Here is a 23131-nt window from a genome sequence, read left to right on the forward strand (position 1 = left end):
TTGCATTCTGCGTCAAGGGTAGTGTGGCTGCACTATCCAATTGCCGATGTGAGTATAAAGAAAAGAGGATGTTACATGTCATAAGAAAAGACCTAGCAAAGATGAAAGTTGTCACCTGAGGCAAATATCTGCAAATTTAGATGCTTTAAATTAAACTTAAAGCTATACTGGCTTTTCAATTAAATAAGCTTTTCATAATGCAGTTTTTAATCTAAATCTAATGATGAAAACATACAGTTTTAATTGTGTATTTGTGGATGGTACATTTGCTAAGTTGTCAATGTCATTGTATAGCATCTTAAAGGGGAAAGATTACATCTGTCAGTAGGTGCCTACTGATTTCATTGTTGTGGCAGGTTGAAGTGCACTGGTCTGTTCTTATTTTGGTGCAATATTATTTACAGATGTGTTCAATTTTAAGGGGAATAGGATTATTTTGCAAATAAATTTGCACTGGGAAAACATTCCCAGAAACTTACATGTGTGGAACAAATCCTTAGTTTTTACCTTAAAAAATGTATCGTTTTTTTCCTCTACTTTCTATGATCTAAATGATTTAAGACAGATATGGCGTTTATTAAATAAAGAACCTCAAAGGACTTTTGAGATTTCGACAGAATATAATGTTCCACATAGACTTACACTTACATTTTTCCACGGTGTCTGCTGAAAGTTAATTTTGCTTATTGTTTCACATATTATTTTTTTTTATCACGGCAGTTGTGGTTTTTCTTTAGTTCATTTCAGTGGCTACCGCATTTGCAGAGAGACAAATATAAGGGATCTGTCAGGGTATAAATACTTGAGGGTTGGAAATCAAAACACTTCATCATTTATAACTTCATGAAGAAACTTGAATGCAGTGATTTCCTAGAGGAACATAAAAGAGTACTGTAAGGTGAAGGTTCCCAAGAGGACTAGATATTACTTTTCTGTCCATGCAGGATCTAGGCATTGAACACCTAGTTCCAGAACTGGAATTTATGAATTTCATGAATTTGTGTGAGATACCAGAGTTAATGCAATTAGTGAAACGAATGAGGTAGCTAAGCGGGAGATTTACAGCAGCCTCCACTGAGTGACTGAGGCTCAAGGCAGACAACAGCATTGAATAGATTGATGTGCTTGAAATTTTGCAGACATAGACACCCCGCACCCAACTGGGTCAGATGCCAATGTGGAAATGAGTTTCAAAGGCTGAAACGTCTACCCAGATACCAAGTTAATTACTTTGGTATGGCTAACTGTGTCACTTGAACCCTTCCAGGAGAGAACTCTGAGCTCCCTTAAACAGCTGGAGCTGGGGACATACTGGCTTGACAATGTGAATGGAAAATATTCACTGCCCTTTTTTTTTTGCATTGATAGATATCTTTAATACGTATTTTGAAAGCACATTCATTGTCTTGAAGACTGTAGATATGCAGTAGCAGGGTAATTACAATAGAATAAATATTAGATAAACTAGATAGTTATTAAACATATCTGAGGCATTTCTTAATCTTGCATTAGAGGAGAATTCAATATTACTTCTATAATATTCTTTTAAGTGAGAATCAGATCTTAGCCTGGGGTATGGGGATAAGAAAAAAGGTGCAAGCGAAAAAAAATAGCAGATCACTTAATATTTTATCAGGTAGGAGCATGCTAGCCACAGTTTTGTTCACAGTTGCTGTACTGCAATGGCAAGAATTCCTTCCTAGATACTGTCAGATATTGCAGCCTGTGGTATTCAAAGCCACTTGGGCCCTCCCGCTCGTGCTTCCCAGCTCATTTGTCACATACAGTATGTCTTGTTCTTTCAAGGTGTTGCCCTGAAAGTACTTTTTTCTGTTTTACATTAACTAAGTCTGAAGCACAGTTATGTTGCTTTCAAAGGGATGCCATCAGCAAAGCAATCTAAGGTTTTTAGATGCTTTGACACTAAAATGGTATAAAACGATAATTTCTAGTTTTGTGATGAGACTAAGTAGGTATTTTAAATCGCAATTAGTGAGTACTTTAGGCTATCAACCTGGCAAATTATAAACATTGACAAATACTGATAATGGAAAAAAAATCACTTTCCTTGTATGCATATTTAACACAGTGATTGATTCTTCACAGTTAGCAAATCTGTTACATTTATATCAAATTACAGCATGATTACTCTCTATATATGTTAAGCTTGTTTTTACAATCAGCAGTGTTAAATGAAATGTAAATTCAGGGATCTGCTGGATTGGCTACTACTATTGCAATTAGCCCCGTGTACTGTGGAGGAGGAGGAGGCTCTGCAGCCCCTCTGGTCTGCATGCTGTAGAGCAAGCCAGGGTAGTTTCAGTTTGGTGAACGGAGAAGATCTTTGAGCAGCCAGTACGTTTGCAATGTAAACCAATGGAAAGCCATCTGTGCCAGATACTGAGTTAACGCTGGTTATTCTCCTTCCATAAGCTCATGACAGCGAGCAAAAAATCTCAGAAAAAAGTCTGTTTGGTTAGTATGCAATCTGCTCTTGGAACGGAGGGCTGCGGTATGTGGCTTTCGAGAATAAGCTCACGAACAGTGGCAATATATCCAACAGCATTTATTCTGCGCTCTCTGAGTTTGTATTCTGTCCTGCCACATTCAACTGAATGGACATTAGAGGACGATATTTATTGTCTTAAATTTGTACAATTTTCACTTGAAACATAGTTGAAATTTAAGTATGAATTGGACAGATGTCCTACCCGAACACCTCAGGAACACAATTCAGCACCAGTTCAGGTCTTTGAATTAACACAGTATTACTTAACTGTTTTCACCATGTTCATGTTGTTTTGAATGCTTTGCTCCTCTTGAAATATTTTATTGCATTACCACTTCAGATCAGCCAAGTCCTCATTAAAAAATCTTGAAAGATACTTGGATTTTCTCTCTAAGCATAGAAAAAGTAGAAGGTAATGAGCTCTAAGGAAGAAAGATTGTATTTTCTTGTATTTGTCCTTAGTAATAAAGAAAAATGAAAAAAAAAACCAAACAAAAAACAAACCAGTATAGAAAATATATGGGGGAGGGGAAGAACCAGAATTTTGTAACATGTTTTTGAGGGCTTTTGCAGGCTGGTTTAATTTCCATAGAGCTATGTGAGTTTGCATATGTCAATCAATTTAAAGTAATACTTTGCTTTGATTATGAACATGACTTGAGAATAAAATTAATGTTTGCGTAGTGCTCGGTATATGTAAATTGATACATAAATGCTGCTGTAAGTATAATTACTTTAATAATGAAAGGCAAAATCGAGTTGACTAACAGAGTTTTTAATTAGATTAACATAAACCATTTCTGATTTAATACAATGCTGTCTACAAAATTAGATACTATATGCATGTATGTTAAATCAATTCATTTACATACTGGTCCCAAATTAACTGTTGTTATAATTTCCTTGACTGAAAAGAAATTTGAGTTTTATGCTGCATTTTTACTAGTCCGGTATGACTAACATACATAGGAAAGATACATTAGTTTTATGGTTGAGTATTCAACCCTAACTCATCCTGGTTCTTGTTGACTTAGAACTTAACTTTGCAAATATATCATCTGGCAAAGAGAAATCTTTCACCTAATACGAAATCGTATTCAGCTCAGTAAGAGTACTATGATGTGCCTGGAAATCCCACTGTATTACAACTCCTTTAGATCTTCCTTTTACGTTCCAAACGCTTCAAGTTAGAAAAAAGTTGGTAGGTTGCTGCCAGTTAGCAAAGAGCAGATGGTGTTTATTACTGTGACCAGTAAATTGTGTATCTGTGGGAGTAATAAGCCCAATTAGCCAAATGTTGATTGTGCTTTTAAGTGTTGTAGTCTTAGTACCTATATTCATACCTGCGCATATGCTCTATGTAAACTTATTTAATTGTGCACTTTGAAAAAAGATTAGTGGTCCACTTCTGCAATTGTAAGCAATTGTAGAAATATCATTTTAGATAATGTCCTTCAAATGAGCCGGTCTTAGATACAATACCAAGACCTGTTTATTTCTTGCCTTGTATTTTATTTGTTTGTGAATAGTGAAAGTTGACTATTTCAGACTTGGCTAGGATGAATGTTAAAAGGCAGGTTTTTGTCCTAAAGAGGCCCCTTGCCCTTGATTCAATAGAATATGACTTAAATACAAGGGCAAAAGCATTGTTAACTCAGCATACTCCACAGTTTTCAAAAATACTGCTCCTCTTGAACAGCTTTCCATTAAGGAGCAGTCAACCCTCAAAGAACTTCCTGACTCTTTGTAGACCTGGGTTGGGCTCAGTCATGACCTCTGACTGGCGACTAGTTTGCTAACAGCTCTGACCTCCCCAACACGGGCAAAAAAGCCTGAGGGCTGTTTCTCAGCCTCCCACACTGCCCCAGCTGGACTGGCCAAATAGGGAAAAGCTTAGGAAAAAGCATTTTATTCCAAGTTGCAGAAGAATTATAAAAAAGGCAAAAGCCAAAGATAAAAAGTGACGTTAGGATCCTCTTTCCTATTTCTGTGTTGAAAAAGCAGGCTCTGGTGTGCTCCTGTCAGCAGAACCTGGTCCTGCTGCTCTTACCTTGAGTAATACCCACTTTCGTAACCAAGCCCGGTGATTTTAATGGCAATAGTTTCTGCCATCATTCCCTGAGCATCCAAAAAAGCAATAGTAACCACATATATTTAACAAGGCCTGATTGATTTTTTTAACATACTTGACAATCCTTCGGGGTCAGGATCATGTCTTCCTGCATGTCTGTGCAGCGCCTGGTACGATGAATCTCTTTGGATATCTCTGCAATTAAAATAATAAACCCCTTGAACTTGTTAATTGCAGATTTAATATGGATCCGCTACTTTAATTGGTTCCTTGGCTTTTCCTCAATTACCTCACGTCAGAGTTAAAAACAGGATCACACAAAATAAAATGCTTGGGTGTCTGATAGATTAGCAGATTATAATAACTCACACTGCTAATGCATGTATTAGAGAAATAGCTATTCACATTTTACTGAGTTAAGAAAGTTTAAATGAATAAAGATACACCAGACACCAAAATATATTTCTTTAATCAGAAAATTTATTCTAATTTTAAGGCTCATTTAAATTGCTTTATTTAAATTCCACAACTTGTTACCAAATCCTGACATAAAACTGCTAAAAAAGTAAGGGGATATTTTTGCTATCTCAGTGTGGACTTGTATCTGGAAGGTGTTTGTCTGGAGTCGCTGACCATCTGTTTCATGGAGTTACGCCAAAAATATATTTTCACTGCAGATTTAGATGCTTGCTATAAGCTAGTAAATAGCCAGACAAATATTGCAGCATCTTCAAGCACACCATAAATATGAACTCCTGGAACTCTTCAAGATAAAAAAATGTGTAATAAAAAATGTTTATTCCTTAGGTAAATCCTTTAGTCACAGTAGCTTTAATGATTCTAACTTTGTTACTCAAATTTAATTTATTCTTGAGGTAATTCTATTGATTTAAACCAGAAATTAATTTGGCTCGGAGTGTTCAAGAAGCTGTATTTTTGCTTTGAGCATTTAATTTTGAGTCCATTTTTCTCCCCACAGTCTGGCATCGGGTTATTGTTCAAAGCGTAAGGAAGAGATGAGACCCAGTGAGCTCTGTAGGAAAGGGCAGCCTTCTCCTTTGGTGCTGGAACCACCGCAGTGAAGTATCGGTGGTGCAATACTTTAAGAAAGCATTAGCACATATCCTTTGGAGTAGATCTCCAGAGGCCCTCTGAAGGAGTACATTCATTTTCTGCTTGTGCTGTTTGCCGTCTCCTGACATGCCTTGCTAAAGCAGAGCCCTGCAAAGTTCAGTCCTACCAAACAGGTTTCTCGGAAGCTCTTCTCCAGAGACAGCAAACATCACATCGCTGCAATAAAAAATAATGTTGCGTCCTTATCTGGAACACTAAGTTCATTTCAGAAAAGCCAAAAAGTACTTGATATTGAAGAGGTATTGAAGTAAACAGCTACATATAGAGGGAGGTAAACTTGAACTTTGCAGAATGGAATGGAATAGAATAGAATAGAATAGAATAGAATAGAATAGAATAGAATAGAATAGAATAGAATAGAATAGAATAGAATAGAATACAACACAACACAACACAACACAACACAACACAACAGTTCCAGTTGGAAGGGACCTGCAATGATCATCTAGTCCAACTGCCTGACCGCTTCAGGGCTGACCAAAAGTTAAAGCATATTAGTACGGGCGTTGTCGTGCTTACAAAGTGCTAAGAAAAATAAAATTTGCCTTCATAATTGTCCAGTACTACCTTAACAGGAAGAGAAGTCCCTTGTGCATATCAAAAGGTGACATGCTCTTAAAATAAACGCTATTCTAAAATAAATTAACTATCAGAAGTCCTAGAATGGGACCAGAAGAAAACTAATTTATAAGCAGGTCTCAGTCAGTAAGGTTTTATTAAGGAGTGAATAAGATCTTTGTCTCCTCCCCTTTTCTTTAGCACAGGACTGAATTTAGAAGGATTTTTTTTTTTCTCCATAAATAAGGAAAGGATTTTGTGAGGATAAGTAGCTCTGAAAATTGAAAGATACTTTGTCTTCCCACAAAGGAGCTGATAGCAATGGTGAACAGAACACACTAAGAAATAACAAACCTATTTCATGTTGCCAGGCCTGTGCTATTTCTGTTTTGCTGTTTCTAGGAGAAATTAATTTATTCTCCCAGTTCAGGGCTTTGTGCTGCTTTATCTTACAGCTGGAAACATTTGTCTGTCCCATTCTTTATTTATCTAGGTTTTGTTACTGTTCTGAACACTGATCTGTGTATAAAACAGAAAGTCACTGACACAAACACTTTTTCTGAACGGCAAGCGTATTCCCTGTTTCTGCTTGTAAAACCCTATTAAAATAGTGTTTATAAAAGAATTGTTACAGTTCTAGTAGGGATATATTTGGGCTACATCAGACAGGGAAACAAATACTCTTCTAAATGTAAACATGCATTTTCTATCAATCATTGTATTTAGTTTGAGGCTTGAATGTTAATGCTGTAAAGCCTGTGTTAGATTTGTTTTACCTGTGGTGATTAATAACCTCTGGTAATTTACCTATGGTAATTAATAACTCCTAAGATTAAATGGAGTTTTTAGTCTTGCAAGAACTTCAGGTCAGAACTTTATGTTGCAACATAACAGCAAATTATATGATTCTTTGCTTAATTGGTTAGCAGCATTCTGGCCCCCGTGTGCAGATGGGAGGTGGGGAGATAGATAGGTGTGGTTTTAAATAGGATGGGGTTTACGGGAAGCGCTTAGTGCTGCTGTGCGGTGGAGTGACTTGATATACTTCTGGTGGTGCCCCGTGGCTGGGCAGGGGGGTCGGTGTCCCAGTGCGTGTGACTGTTCTGAGGCTGCTGCTGGCTTCGGAGACTCCCCCCTGCCAGACACCCCTTGTCACCCGGCTGGACCTTGCAGCCTGTGTCCCAGCGCTTGGGAGGTTCGCAGTATGCCTTGGCGTGCGTAAGCAGAGCAGCAATGGCAGCCCACCAGCGTGACGAGTCTCGCAAGAGAACCAACCATGGTATGGCTGTCCGCTTATTGAAAGGCCAGTTTATCACATACTGAGAATAAAGTGAGTCCCGTGTATACAACCGAGGTAAGGATCAATGGTTGATTACAAATCTCAGCCTTAAAAAAATGAGGTGGTGATGAAAGCCAACAGCTTCTCTCTGCCTAGCTCTGTGAGCCCCGTTTGCGGCTGTTGGGGTGGGCTCCTCCCCAGTGAGAGGGCTCCGATGCAGGAGCCAAGGAGATTTAAGTATGCGGGTATTAGCTACAGATTCTCTACAGCACAAGTTCACTGTCTTTCTTTTCCCCATCTTTTATACAACACAGACACAATAGTGGAGCCGTGTCTATTTGTCTTTGATGCCTGCTGCAAAGTTCCAGCTCCCATTGTGCTCATCTCCTGGACAATTCGCTTTCACGTGCTGTATACTGAAGACACTTTCCCCTGAGTTTGCAACATTACATACATCAGATGTTATGTAAATATCAACTTATACGTGTGTGTGTGTGTGTTTAATTTCAATTCTGTGATGAGTCTGTTGATATTAGGACTTCCCAGAAGAACACTTGGCATGTCCAAATTAAAGGAGGTAAGTGCAAGCATGGCAATGGGAATAAATGCACATGGCAATCTTCTTGAGGTGCTGCGGTACGCTTAAGACTATCACAACATTGTATGTAAGCTGCAGGATATATTTTAAGAACTAGTTATTGTACACATTTTGTTTGCAGCACAGGTTATAATTAATCTCAAGAATTTCGTAGAAACCATGTATGGTATATTGACATAATAAGTGCTGACACTGGGAGACAGACTGCCTGCGCTGTGATCCAGCTTGACAACACCTGGTTGGTTTTAGGGATTCTCTTCTCAGCGTCTTAGCCTGAATTAAGTGAGGTGTGTTGATGTGCAGCATGTTTTACTGCAAGGGGTTTTGGAGACGAGCAAGTCTGTGATTATACACATATTCATGCATGGAGCACAACGCTAAGCTTTTCACTAACATAGGCGATTTTTTGGTAGGAAATGTCATGTAATTAGTTCTTAAGACTTCTCCCTTTTCTGTATACTTTTTGGGTATCTAATCTTTGGTTTTAAATATTCAGTCCTAGCATATAAACTCGAGCAGAATGTCTCACACTGTCAGTGAGTATTCTCCGTGTATAAGCACAAAGCTTTTCAGATGGATGGAAGCAGCACAGTTTGGGGAAAGAGAATAATTTCTGTGTGTCCACATGTGCGGTATCATTTTGGGCTATTTCCGTATGAGTATAAAAAAAAGTTTTATGAACAAAAACTTTGATGGAGATTGAGAAGCCAGAGTCTTGGCTTTGGGCACCTTACAGTCTGATTGCTCGTGAGGGGTGGAGTGTGAACATAATCAAGATGCAGAGAAACCTGGTGAAACTGTGTGTCTGTTAGTTGGGGAAGACACTGGGGAAACTGGCTGTGGATACTTGAAAGATCTATCGAGCTATATTTTCTGTCGGGTTTTAGTCTGCACAGGAGAAAGTTTATTGCCCAGCTGTTGACACAGGAAGCATCGTGTGCATTTGATTATAAGTAAAGCATCCCCTGCTACCGGCTGATCATTCTTCCCTGAAGACATGTATCTGTCTCCCCCAGGCAAACGATAAAAAAATCTAAGAAAATAATGTGCAAAATTTTTGTCGTAAACCGGGAGGGGTTTCTACAAGCACACAGAAAGCCTAGCTCACGTTCGTAAATACGATTGAGAAGTTAAGCCACCTATAAAAACATCCAGTAACACAACGATAAACATATTTTTCAAGTGGAAGCCTGTTTTCTCCCTAGCAATGTAAGCTTTCTGTTAATACTCTCTCTTCTGTATGCCGTAATTTCTCAGCTATCCTCTCCTAATATAACCAGGTATTATCCCAGAGCATTAGACCTACTATTATTTGGAGAAAATTTGTACACATGGTGGAGTTGGATCACAACTAAGATTGCAAAATAAGATCTGCAGTTACAGTGACTGTACCAGGAATGCATTTTTGTGGGCAAGGGTCGTCATTATGTGTAGTTAAACTGCCTGAGTTTTCACATTTTCCTTCACTGTAGGTGTATGCTTTGGCTCTGTCTGTGACCGTAACTGGAGCTTAAGCTCAGCAGTATTAAAAGTAGTTCTGCTCAGGTTCTTATCCAGCATACCTTAATAAAATAAATAATATGGCTGAAGTTGCGTTTCAAATTTCTTACAATTTGTTCTATTCACTGAAACTTTCTCTAACGTTTCTGCTGGTTTTACCCACATGTGAACATAAAGGATTTAATTCTTCATAAGTTATTGAGTCAAAGTTACTCTATCAATATTTTCAGACTTTCGGGAGTTTATTATGGACTGGTACTGAGGATAGCAAGTGGTCCTAGAGCTTACTGATGTTGGGAAGACCGAGCACAACAGTTCCGTGTCTGATATAGTGCACTGGCTTTTCTGCAACTTTAGACAAAACGAAATTAAGAGCAATTCAGTTATTCAGTTGTAAGTAACTGCTTGCTTCCTGGTGTGTTTTTTAGAAGGTGGATGAAATGTGAGTGTCTGTCTGCTACATAATCAATAGAATTAAAATCCCCAACCACTTATTTCCTCTGAAGTGATTAAAATCCACTTTGTACATAGTTTATGTTGGCCATACCGCTCCTTTGCAGCCGTATGTCAAGGTAATTATTAGACAGTTTATGAAGTGCTTAAATATAAATGGTCAGCATAAATCTTCATAGAGTGTATTTTAATAGTTTTATTCCATTCAGAGAACAAGCAGAGTCGAGATTTGGCCAGCCTTCTAGTAGTCTCCTCCAAACTTAGGTAGCGGTATAGCTCTTTCAGCTTTTGAGGGGCAGCTTGTCTTAATATTAAGAGACACTGAAAGGATGCAGCAGTATATGGTTCTTCTCTGATTGGTGATGTATAAGTGGCACAAAAGATTTGGTGGTATAACTTGTGAACAGCCACTCTGCATGTAAGGGGGTCCCTGCAGAGGAACAAAAGCTCTGCCTTTTGCTGGGCCATCTCTAATGAACCTTCACATATGCAAGATATGCAATTTTTGAAATCTTATTTCTATCAATAGATATAGTCCAAGGTCTAGTATTAAGGTTGAAATTCAGTCCTTGCCATTCCTTCCTCACTATTTGGTTTATTTTCGTATGAAATTTAATAGTCAATTTGAAGTCAACAACTTCTAAGCCAACTTGTCCCTGGAAGAAGCGTAGCTACAGTTTCAAGACAAAGGATTGTTGATGCCACGATGGGTCATCATCTCTAAATCCTACCTCAGAGTGGGGTAGGATTTATTGAAGAGTTGATATCTTTTAGTAAATCAACAAATAGAGTTGGAAAAAAATACAAGCATACAAGCTTGAAAAATCTTTTTTTGGAGTGTCAAAGCTTGCTGGATTTTTCTGCAATGTTACTGCTTACTACCTCCCCCGGACTTCTTATCTAGCTGAAATCACTTATGTTGGTTTAGCTGGCAGTAGATGTCACCTTACCTATTTATTTTTCCTATATTACATATTATTTTCTTTGATGGTTTAACCAATATTTGAAGGAAGTTACAAGTGATTTATAATTAAGACATTGGACAGAAAGCCAGCTTGGGTTCTGGGGTATCTGGCTTGATTCTGAGCTTGGGTGTTATTAACATGGCTGATGCATTTGTGTTGTTATATTGCTGGCTAAAGTGGAAACAAGAATATTTCCCCATTTTTTCCATTTTTAAAATAGAAGGTAATGCAAAACAAGGTATGTTATAATATCTTTTTAGACATTCAGGTGTATTTTTAACAGCAGCATATTCTTGTTTGCTATTTCTTATTGTCATGTTCTTTATCCCTGAAATAAAAACAAGGAAGTGCTGGTACAATTACACACCTTTTCCCTTGGCTAAGCTTATTCTTTGTTGAAAGTCGGGCCAGAGTACTGTCTGTTCAGACTTGAACATAATTTAGAACCATCCTAAGCAAGTGCTGATGGTTCCCAGTCAACTTACAAAGACAGCATGCCATAGAGTTTTAAAAAGATTTTGGAAACCATTAAAAATAATAAATTGAAGAGACTATTGATTGCAGAAAAAAAAACAAACAAAAATACTGTTACTTAATAGACTCCTGCCTTTTTGCTAGTTTGTGTTGGCATAACATTAACATCTCATTTATTTATTGTTCTGTCCTCTGATATTCATGCAGACATCTGTCCTCTTCATACAAAAAACCCAATGTTGTCGCATGAACTGTGCAGTGTTTAAGAATATTAGCAGCATGTCAGACAAAGCCCAGTGTTCTTCAGAATCCTCTCAGAAAATAGCCTTGAATATCTACAGTGATCTATGGTTTGTGATTTGTTCTGTTGCTGGCAAAACGGATATTTGAAGCTGATACACAAAACAGCACTTACTTTAAAATCAATGTGTAAAACATCAATTTCTAAAAATCCATCTAAAGCTCTAACTTTGCAGAATATATTAGCTTCCCAATAAAGCTGGCTAACTCAGGAAAGAACATTTGCATTCTCTGGGTTTCACCTATACCGTCTGATAAGCAAAGATCTTCTTCAGCCGTTAGCTAAACCTAAGCAGCTACTGGCCATTTTTGGCCTAGAGAGAAGCCTCTTGGGGTTCAGATAAACCATGAATGCTTTTGCTGCCTTTTGCGCTGGATGAGCGGGTCCCTTGGTTCTCCAGACTGGTATCCCAATGAATTATGCTCACAACAAAGTAGGAGCATTTTTTTTAAAGGAAAGTAAACTTTTCTCTTTAAGCAGCTTGTTTATAAAGATTTATTAAGTTTTTGAAAAAAGTACCTCTCGGTCTAAAATAGTTCTTTTATTTGCTTTCTAGTTCAATTTTGTTGGGAAATTGCTTGGACCAAGAGGAAACTCCTTGAAGAGGTTACAGGAAGAAACAGGTGCAAAAATGTCCATCCTGGGGAAAGGATCTATGAGGGACAAAGCTAAGGTACTGTGTCAGGATTCTGGTTGCAGTTGGTGTCAAAACATTTGTGCTTTACTGTTATGCTTAGATTGCCTGTCTACTTATTAATGCCTCAATTAATAGACTCATAATAGACTCTGACTCCAAGGTAAGTTTGTTTTTTTTTCAAGTTACATCAAATACTTTAGATACAATTTTTCCCTTGCTGCACAAACCTTGCTTCTCATATAATTGTAGACCTCCACAGTTACTATATACCACTGTTATTTAAATAGTTCACCTAAAATTGAAATCAGCTCAAAGTTCATTTGTTCTGAGAAGGCCGTTTCTCCTCAGAAAGTGTAACTTGTATAGATTACTGCTGTAACAATGGTGTGCATGAATAGGCTTTCTCTTTAGTTTAGTTTTTCTTTAGAGATGGGACTTTTAAGATTGCATGTTTATTCAGGGCATAGTTCTAAAAAAGATAACGAATTGGATGTTTTGTTTAAATGTGTGTCAAAATGCCCTATAGATAAAAGAAAAAAAAAATGTGTTTGGAATCACTGCTTGGTCAATGCACCTAAATTAATTATTTGTAAGGTAAGGCAGCTTCATATATATGGTACCCAAAGAACAAGTACTGATTGCATAGTGGCATCTTACTTTACAGTCTGTAGAACAGCAGTATTATGGTCAATACAGAAATGACTACTAATTTCACTAACCTGTATATTGCCTTTAGTCATGTGCATTATTCTGCTTTCCTTTCTGTCACCTCTGTCATTCATCTCAGTAGCTAAAATAATGAAAGCAATAATATGCCAGAATCAAGGAAAGACTAATCAGGATTTTATGGTTGGCAATGTTTGGTCTTGGTAATGTGTATCAGCAGTTACACTTGCATTATGAGGTCTCCAATTGCAATATTGAAAAAAAAAACACAAACCAGACAAATTAGGCACAGGGAATGTAGTTCATTTTTTCAGAGATTCCTTTATGACATTGGGCATACTGACACTTCAATATTCTATTTAACATTATATTTTATGATAATAAATGTTGACTACACTACAGATTTTATTTCTGGATATTGACAAGTAAAATATTTTATGACTTTTGGCTTACTTCTGGAATGATAAAAAATGAGTCCCTGGATGAAAGAGTGCATGTGCTGCTAAGTAGCAGTAATTTGCATCAGTACTGCATCTGCCAGCTCCATTCTCAGCCACCCACTCCAATTATTACTGCCAAGAGCAGCAGTTGCCCAGACAGGGGAGTGTGAAGGGCTTGTAACCAGCTAGAGACATTTAAACACACATAAATAGATAGACTAAGTCCTCTGATTTTGAGATTGTTCACTCTTCTTATCATATAATTTGAATTTCAACTGATCATAATGAACAGCGCCAGTGAGCCAGTTATTACAGTCACTCATGGGTATGTGAGCAAAAAATTCGGGGTATTTTTTTTCCTCTTCATAGAGTATTTAGTAGTTAAGCATGATCTGAAGTATGAACTTCATGGAAACTCATTTATATTGAGAATCGTGTAAAAAATGACCTTCTAGAGTAAAATAGTATTAAATATAGTAGTGATTAAAGCAACTTCTGTAGACAAGGCCTAATAAGTGAATATTATCTTAATCCAATTTAGACATTACCAATTCAAAAGAAAACAAAATCCCTGTGCAATTATGGTGAGAGATAGAAGTTATCTGATCCATGTACATCACTGTTACCAGTTCCAAGCAAAAGAGGCTGAGAATGATCATCGGATGGGTAATTGTTACAATTAGCATTTCAGAAAGGATAGTCTACGTTGAGATACTGATATAACCTAAAGAAAATATATTTGACTGTGAGCATAAATAATAATGTGAATTGCTGCATTGCTAAGGTAAATACAGCTTGCTCTGGTTAAAACAGTTTTCTTGCCATAGAACAAGCCCACTAGTCTCATTTACGCAGGTTTTTTTTTTTTTTACTGATTTAAATACAAACTACCGAAGTCTGGAGGCTTGTTGTGATTTTTTCGTACCATACAAGAAATCACCTTATTGGTGCATAAATCTTCCTTCTGGAAGAATTTTTGGGAAAAATCTATGTCATTTCTCTCTGTAAACTAGAATTTCCTTAAAGCTGTCTGTATTATGCCATGAACCACAATAGTCCCTAGGCAGACTGCAAGCATGTGTGCTTTTCTCCTCCAGTCCAGTGCAGCTGGATGCTGAGCTGGATTGGAGCAGCAGAAACAGAATTTGTGCTGGAAAATACTAAATGAATTTATGCCCTAAATCCTTGTGTACTTAGCATTTGAAAACCGATCCACTGATTTGGGGTTTTTTTTTTTAGTGCCAAAATGACACTAGGCAAATGTTTGGCTCTACAGTGAACCACTCTGGCCATAGTCTATAATTTTGGGCATATGGAGGGGCAGTCTCCAGTTCTGGGAAAAGGAATCTGTCAAGGGAGGTGTATCTGCTTTTCAGAATTTCCTTATGTCATGGTTTAACCCCAGCAGGCAACTGGGACCACGCAGCCTCCCACTCACCCCCATTTTCCGTCAGAAGGACAGGGAGAAGGGGGAGAAAATGAGGGGAAAGCAAAAAGAGGGTTGAGATAAAGACAGTTTAATAGAGCAATAATGGAAAAGTAAAATAACAATAATAACAAAAATAATAATGACACAAGTCACTCTCAGCACCTGGCTAATTGGCGCCTTCCCCAGCAGAGATCATGGATCCCCCCCAACCGGCCAACCCTCATCTACATACTGAGCATGACGTCTGTGGTATGGAATATTCTACTGGCCATTCCATTATTCTGTCTGTGCTCCTTCTCAGCTTCTATGGGAAGTTGAAAAGAGTCCTTGAAAAGTATAAAAATCACCTAGCAACAACTAAAACAATATGCATTATTGACATTCCGTTCACAGTAATCACTAGAAATAAAATTAACTCTTTCCCGCATGAAACCAGGACACCTTATCTTTAAAAAAGAAATCTGTGGGTAAATTTCAGAGACTAAAAAGTTTGGGCTCTTCCAGAGCCTCAGGGGGACACTTGGTAAGAATGACTTGAGATTTTTGAGTATATGCTGTGCCTACAGTGTGGTAACAGGATAGATTAATTTGAAAAGGCAATGCAACTTACTTAAAATGAATATTATGAGCAACTCCAATTGTGCACTAAATACCATAGAGCTTCTATATGTGTCACAGAAAGTTGTGTTAGAAACTGTTGAAGAGATACTAAGGTATAACTGCAGCACTTTTGCAGAAAGTTATTTGGGATGTAAGAAAGAAATGATTCTTCCAAAGCAGCATGGCTAATGTATAGTACTTAAATCTCTGTGTTTAAGCTAATGCCACTGGCTGAGGAGAGGTTTAGTTTTCTGTAACAGGAGAAAGATCTTACAATGTGCTGGCAGAAAAAACAAGCATGAAACACGGACAGTCCACTAGATGCTACAGAAGATGATGCTGGCTTTCGGATACTTCTTCCTTTTGATTTGGCATGCAAAACTGTAGCAAAATTTAAAATATTTATTAGCTGAATAATATTTGTTCAACATCTTGAGCAGCCGAGACCACTGAGAATTTTGCCCACCATAAGAGCACAGCTAGTTTCCAGTGAGTTCTTAGAACAAGTTGAGCTCTCACTGTCTTGCTGGCTTACATGCTGCCACTAAAGGTTGTCCATCTTGTAGTAATATGCTATTCTAAAAATGCAAATACATTCTTCAGAACAGGTAGGGATGAGATTAAACATAGTCATATTGAGTTGCTTGGCTTTTGATTCTTTTCTGTTTCTTTTCCGTTTCTTTTTCTTTTTCCAAACAGCATGGGAGGTGATTGTAAAGGTAAACATTCAAACTGAAGTGACAGGAGAAATCTCATTACAAGTGGCATGAACTGATTGCTTTCCTACATAGATGCAGATTTTCTTCTTTTCAACCATGCAATGAATGCTCTTCCCTGTGCCATTAAAAGAAAATAAAAGCATGCAGTGAGCTGGAATAGGGTTTTTTTACATAAACTATAGCAGTAAGAGCATGGATTATCTTTAAAAGAAGCAGAAAAATATGTAGCAATGTGTCTTAAACGCTTTCTTGGGCTAGTTACCTGCCAGAGTTTTGTAGGAGAGAGTACAGTCTTAAAGCTTGCACCATTTCTCCATACTCCCTGGTTTTAGATTATTTATGTGAGTGGCACCAATGTGCAAAAAACACACACTAGATAGTACATGTAACTTGGTCTTTGTGTTTTGTGGAACTTCAGAACATTGTATGTGAGAAAGCAAAATGGCAATGATTTCACGTGGATGGAAGCGAAAGGAAATTTTTTGTAGGAAAACCAATAACATTTAGGGCCAGAGATAAAATAAACACACTGGTGTCATTAGAACTGCCTTTAAGGACTGCGTGACCTGACTGCAGATTGCCAGAGCTTGGGGAGAATATGTGGGAAGAGTCAAAAAAATACTCCTCCCCTTCCACATTTCCCTAAGAACCCTCTACTGACTGAAGAGAAAATAGTGACCTCAGGGACATTTGTCTGAGGTGGGACCTCACCCTTAATAACAGACGTGAGAGCAGATCAACAGCATTAATCATAGTCCAGCCACGGTACTTCTCTGCAACGTGACTTCATCTCTTTTTATTATGTTTTTTTCAGAGATATAAACTATACCAGAGTAGATGAGACTGCATGTGGTGAGGCTTCCCTGGAATGACTATATGTAGCATGATACCAGTAATTAATTGGTATAGATAAATGCTGGTAAAATAGAGCAAATGAAGGCCATGATCCCAGATTAATAACTGGAATGGGGAACAAGGCATAGGAAAGGTATCAACTTATTGAGAAAGGGAAGAGGACTGGCTTGAAACAAAGATATGGCAGGTATAAATCTTTTGCAAAAGAAAAACTCTACCTTGTACAGAATTCTATCTTTTGTCTTTCCCATTGCATACGTAACTTTATAGTGGGAACATCTGAAGAAAGAGATGATGAAGATTTTCCAGTGAGCACAAAACTATGTAGAAAAGAGGCATGCAGAGGCTCCAAAATTCTGAAACAAAGAAGGATTGTGAGAGAAATCTTGAACATGTACAAGTGTTGTAGCTGATTTTTTTTCAGGCTAAGATGTTTGTGCTTTTTTTTTTTTTTAAGAACTTCTTTATTTAAAAATTAACCCGAGTGAAATATTTGGAAGAGCTGAAAAAAATAAGAATTTTTTTTTTTTTTTGCTTTAATAACATTTTGAGGGTTACCCAAAGGAAGATTTTTGATTGCTTTTCATTGTGTTAAAAAAATGAAAAATGGATTTTTAACCTGATTATTTTTTCCTGGAACCTCGTGGTTCATCATGAAGTTGCAAGACACTTTTTGCAAGACAGATTAACTATTTAAACTGAAGAGGCTCAGATTGTCTTTGCAGAAGTCACAGACACTCCAAACAACTTTTTGAACCACTTTTTACTTACATAAAGCAGGATTTGGAAATTAATGTATAGCCTGTAAACAAGGCTATGTATTAGATAAAAGAAAGCTAAAACGTCAGTTGCTACAGTAGCACATGGGCTGTCAGCCACACATGAAGGAAAATATAAGTCATAGTTAAATCTCCTGAGTACTGATGTATAATTGACACCCCAATTTAAAGTCTTACTTTTTACCTAGAGAAATCCTGACAACACCAATTTCCATTTTGCACACTTTCTGGGTTTTACCCATTTCTTTCATCGTTTATACTTCTGCTTGCTTACGTGTTTTGTCCTGGCTGTTTGGAGGATGCTGTTATGAAAGATTCCTGCTTCTTTCCTATAAAACATGGGAAATTAGAGAATAAACTTGCACTGCGGCTTTGAAAAATCACATAAAATATTTGTCTGTGTCTCAGTGTTTTGTCAGCTACTGAGTGAACTTTTAACTGCTTTCTTCTTCAAGTTTCAGTTGTTTTTTAAACTAGTTATTAAAGGTTTCATCAGAGAAGAGATAATTGCAGTAGAACTATCTCCCTTTCATTAATCTATGGGTTAAGTACTTTACGAAGATGTTCCACTGCCACTGGACAACAGCTTGTCTCATTAAACCGGTTTTCTTGCATTAGTTTTTCTTTTTAAAAAACACAGGCATTAAAGAACTTGTTGGCAACCATAAAGATCTGAAGTCAGCATGCAGAGAACCTACCTAGATTCAATGATTAACATATTAGCTTTAGTGTGGTTTTTAACAGCCATATTATACAAGTACCTTATAAAAGATTTTGAAAATATGGGAGAGTTGCAGTGCACACGGGTCTGTTCCAGTGCCCTGACTTCAGGGCAAATGCTCAGTGCTCTGACTTTGGTCCTGCAACCTTTAAATATAATTATATAAATATCTTACAGGATTAAATCCATATGTATGTAATGGGAATAGTTCCCAATAACTTTTTGGTTTGCAGCACAATACATTTTTTCATTAGATCATTTCTACCATGAGCATAGTGTCCTAATAGTAAAGAGTTAATTTTCTGATAGTGTTCTCTGACGTCATTGGTTTTTCAAGATTATATAAATAATGCTCTGATAACCCAAGAGGGAAGAAAAAACTTGCAAGTTTTGGCTGTAGGAGGTGGTGATCCAAGTATTGCATTATATTCTTTCCCAATCCTATTGCTTTACTGAAACATGAGAATAAAAGTGTCTTCTTTAGTGTCCTGAGTTTCAAATATCTTTGAGTGTCACTGCTTATGCAGTATGGTCACATGTGCAGTATTTCCTTCTGAATGAGTGGCAGAATTCTGAAAAAGACTAAGAAATTACGAAAGACACTAGAAAGAAAAAAAAAAAAAAAATCACCTCGTGGTCTGTTGCACCAGGTTTTACACTGGTACCACTCCACTTGTGCACGTGAGGTTGGTTGCTTTAGCTTATGGCTATGGTAGTTAAGCCCAGCGTGTCGTCATGAGGTTTCAGCTCTTACAACTGGAAATACAAATTTTGGAATTTCTATAAAAAGTTCATTTTAGTTCTTCAAAAGAACCCGTAGGCTCACTTCCAGCCCACTGGCAGTTCTGATCTGGACTTTATGCAAAATCCCCGAAATGTTTGTTTCTTAGGTAAGATGTTTCTCTTTCGTTGAAGTACTCCTTTATCATCTTTAGCTGTAAAATCTCTAAGGGAACGATACAGCGATGTGTGGCATTGGGTTTAGAAAACTGGCTTGCATCCAGAAGCATCGATAGCTAGTTTTAAATCACTAATTGGTGCTCACCCATTTAATCTTTTTCTGTTAGGTTTTTCTTTGCTGTGTGTAAAAGTATTATTGACTTTGTATTTTTATCTCTACAGCTGTGGTATCTTACAGCTTACAGCCATTTTACCCCACAAACAGGTTTACAACCAAGAGCAGGATTAGGCCCTCAGCATGCCTTCAAGATATGAGCAGGAGTTACAGCAGTACACCACTGCTGCAACACATTTTTTTTTCCCTTCCCAAATCTCTCCAGCTTCCTGATAATGACTGCTGTGAGGCTGTAAGGACTGCAACAACCAACCAGCAACAAAGAAAAAAGCAAAAGGAAGGAAACAAAAAGCAGAGCACCCCATATTTTGGAACTGCAATCTTTAAAGGATCATTTGCAAAAGGATGTTAACTCTTTAAAGTCTACTGTAATCTGCATTCTCTCTGTTTTTCCTTTAAGTGAGCATGTCAAAGGCTAGATTTTGTCTGAACAAAAATTCCAAAGAACATACTTTCTCCTTTTACAGGGAAAACATAAATCTGTTGGCATGCGAAGATTAAAAGAAGAGAACGTCGTTATCACTGTTTCCTCCAGTGTTACTCATTTTATAGCAACTTTCAGTTGCTCAGCCACCCCGGGTTTTTTTTGGAAAATACCTCTATGTATCACTTCTAATGTGTTGTAAACTCCTTTTTGCCCTGATAGGGGAGGGAGTTTGAGGTAGATACAGATCACAACCAATATTTCCTTGAATAGCTTTTATTCTTTAAGCTATTTTTACTTACAGCAGATAACTTCTAACAGCACATTCACTTATTCAGTCTCACATCTGAATTGCACTCTCATGATTACCTGGTGAGAGCAGCCTCTGGGAAACCAACTCCAACTATATACTCAGAAAACAGAGGGTAATACTGGCAGGTCAATGGTAGGTGTTCAGAAAGTCCATCAGAGGGTCCTTTATTTCACTGGATGCATATGCAATCCCATAGCATTCATCTGCATACAGCAGCTGTCTTGGATGCAGGCCGATTTGTGGAACCCATTGCTGACACCAGCGTGTGCTGGTGCTCAGCAGCCTCTTGGTGTTTTCAGACTGTATGTTCTTGCAGGTTCACCAACACCACTAGTCTTCAGGGTTTACAGTCCTTGGGAAGTTTTCACATGCCAGCTTCCCAGCACATACTTTTCCTTTCTTTTTCTTGAAACTGTTTCTCCATCAAAACTTACAGATACCTATAGAATTCATGCGAACTCAGGTGGACGGGTCTTTCATGAAAAAAGTTTGGATGCTTGTCTTTTCATTGCTTCTCTTAGGTGTCTCATCACGTCCACACATGCTGTCTGACCCCTCGTGTTTCACCAGCTCCTCAGAGCTGTGCAAATCAACTTGTTCCCAGAAGGATGTTCCTTCTCTTTCCTTCCAGAAGACTCCATGTTACCCATGGTGCAACAACTAGGAAAAGCAAGTCATCTTCTCTGCTTCCCATCCGCATCCTTTTAACTAAATTTGTATATTTTAACTCACAGTAAACTGAGGGCTTTCGATTATATATCCTCCCTCTGGCACAAAAAGAACGTGTTTATTCAGTGAAGATCATTCTAGCTTGGGAGTCAATAACCTCTTCATTCTTTTCCCATATCCTTGCATATTTTGAGTTATTTTGCTCTTGCCTCTCTGCACTCTGGGGTAATATTGTAACCCCAGATGGTTTTAGTGCCACATTCCTGGCAGATGGGAACATCTTTTGTTTGGTAGTTTTTGCAGTTTCCATTGTTTACTTCTCTGACTCACTGGCTGAGGTGGGAACAAACTCAAAAATATGAAGACATTGAGCCAAGACACAGCTAACTGGCTCTACTGGAATAGATTCTTCCCTTCCTGATATTCACATGGTCCTGTCTGTGTACCTAGTCAATGAGATGCCTTCTCATAGATGGTCCCTTATCTATCAGAAAGCTCATCTGTGTGAACAGGCATCCTCTTAATATCATTGACCAGTAACTTTGGATTTGGAAGCTGGCTAGACAGGTCATCTACCTGTTATCCTTCAATTTATGCAGATTCAAATGGTCTGCAACACGGTAACCTCTGGCTGCTTCAGTTTGTGCCATAAAAATTTAGGAAAGTCCAGTTGTTTCTGTTTCTGTCAAGTTTATTTGTTTCCTTGTGGTATGGATTTTCCTTCTGAAGGTAGTTTTTCATATTTACGTCAAAGATTTAAGATGTTTTCTCTGACTTCCCTCTCTGAGTTTTAGAACCCATTTAAGTACATAGCCCATCTTGCTGCAGAGAAAACAGTCTTTTCCCTGGTCCCTCTTGGCTAAGAACAGGTCTCCTTTGTTTTGCCTGGATGGCTTAACCACTCTGACCTTGATTAGAGGAGCCAGGCTCAAAACTTTTTATCTGTATGTATATGTGCAGAGAGAGAGAAAGATGTGTGTGTGTGTGATATATAGCTGTAATTCATGGCTTAGTGTAAGTCATTCTATATTAGCCAGTTCCTCCTGATGTCTTCTACACAATGAGTAGGGATGTCTGTCTTTTATAAACAATCTGAAAATCCCATGCTATTTAATATTCAACTCTTCTATGCCCAAAAGATGTGTAATTGCTTCCAAAGTTTCAATATCATTTCATAACCCATTTCCTAAATCTTTCTACAGATTGGTAGGAAATTACTGGTAGATGAGACCACTTTCATTTTAAGGGTATAGCTAAAGTAGCATTACTCTCTGATTTTCACCACATTATTCAACAGTGTTCCTTTCACTTTGGTATAAAACTTACTGTCTTCACAGGACATCCTTGAAGTAGCCTCTAGACAATTCTATGTCCTAAACGTGGATGATATGTACCTTTTTTTCCAGTCTGCATTTCATGCAGCGGGTAAAGAAAAAGCATCAATACCAAATCACCCTTTACTCCAGAGAACGATATCCATATGACTCTGGGTCCTCCACCCCCCCAAATTACTGTTTCCTGCCTGTGTAGGAGGCACTGTGGCTGTTTGTCTCTGCCACAGTGATTTCCACCTTGCTTGGGTCTCCAAAGTTCTAGAGAAATCTCTTCTCCAGAGATGTGGCTCATGGCTTATGCTGCCTGTCAGCTCTGACCTGGATTTCAGGATCTAGGTCTGAAAATGAGGCAGTGGGGGCCATCTGTTGACTTTTCTGGTTGGGTTCCAGTTCTCTGGATCTTCTGCCTGGTCACTGTAGGAGTATATGAACAGGACTTTGTTGTCCCATTAGAGAAGTCATTTATGTCTCTCAGTAAGCAGCCTGTTCCTATTCTCATGGCAGATGGAAATTTTTTTAGTTGCACTTTTGTAAAAAATGTTATTTCTGATTGAATACATCAAATTTGTGTCTGCAGGCTTTTACATGTTATTTAGGAAAACAACTATAACAGTATTATAGCTAGAGC

At 37.9% G+C, this 23131-nt stretch overlaps 1 protein-coding gene across 1 annotated transcript in view; it reads left to right on the forward strand.

Moving 5' to 3' along the window:
- The window catches only part of KHDRBS2 (KH RNA binding domain containing, signal transduction associated 2), a gene marked incomplete at both ends in the record, with an annotated part of 410021 nt that overhangs the window by 154435 nt on the left and 232455 nt on the right, over nt 1-23131 (forward strand). Inside the window, one exon of the mRNA XM_082480947.1 lies at nt 12399-12515. Coding sequence (XP_082337073.1) covers nt 12399-12515 — 117 coding nt within the window. The remainder of the gene's footprint in view (nt 1-12398; nt 12516-23131) is intronic.

Source organism: Vanellus vanellus (assembly GCF_965231255.1).
Source record: "Vanellus vanellus genome assembly, chromosome: 3".
Classification (NCBI taxonomy): Eukaryota; Metazoa; Chordata; class Aves; order Charadriiformes; family Charadriidae; genus Vanellus; species Vanellus vanellus.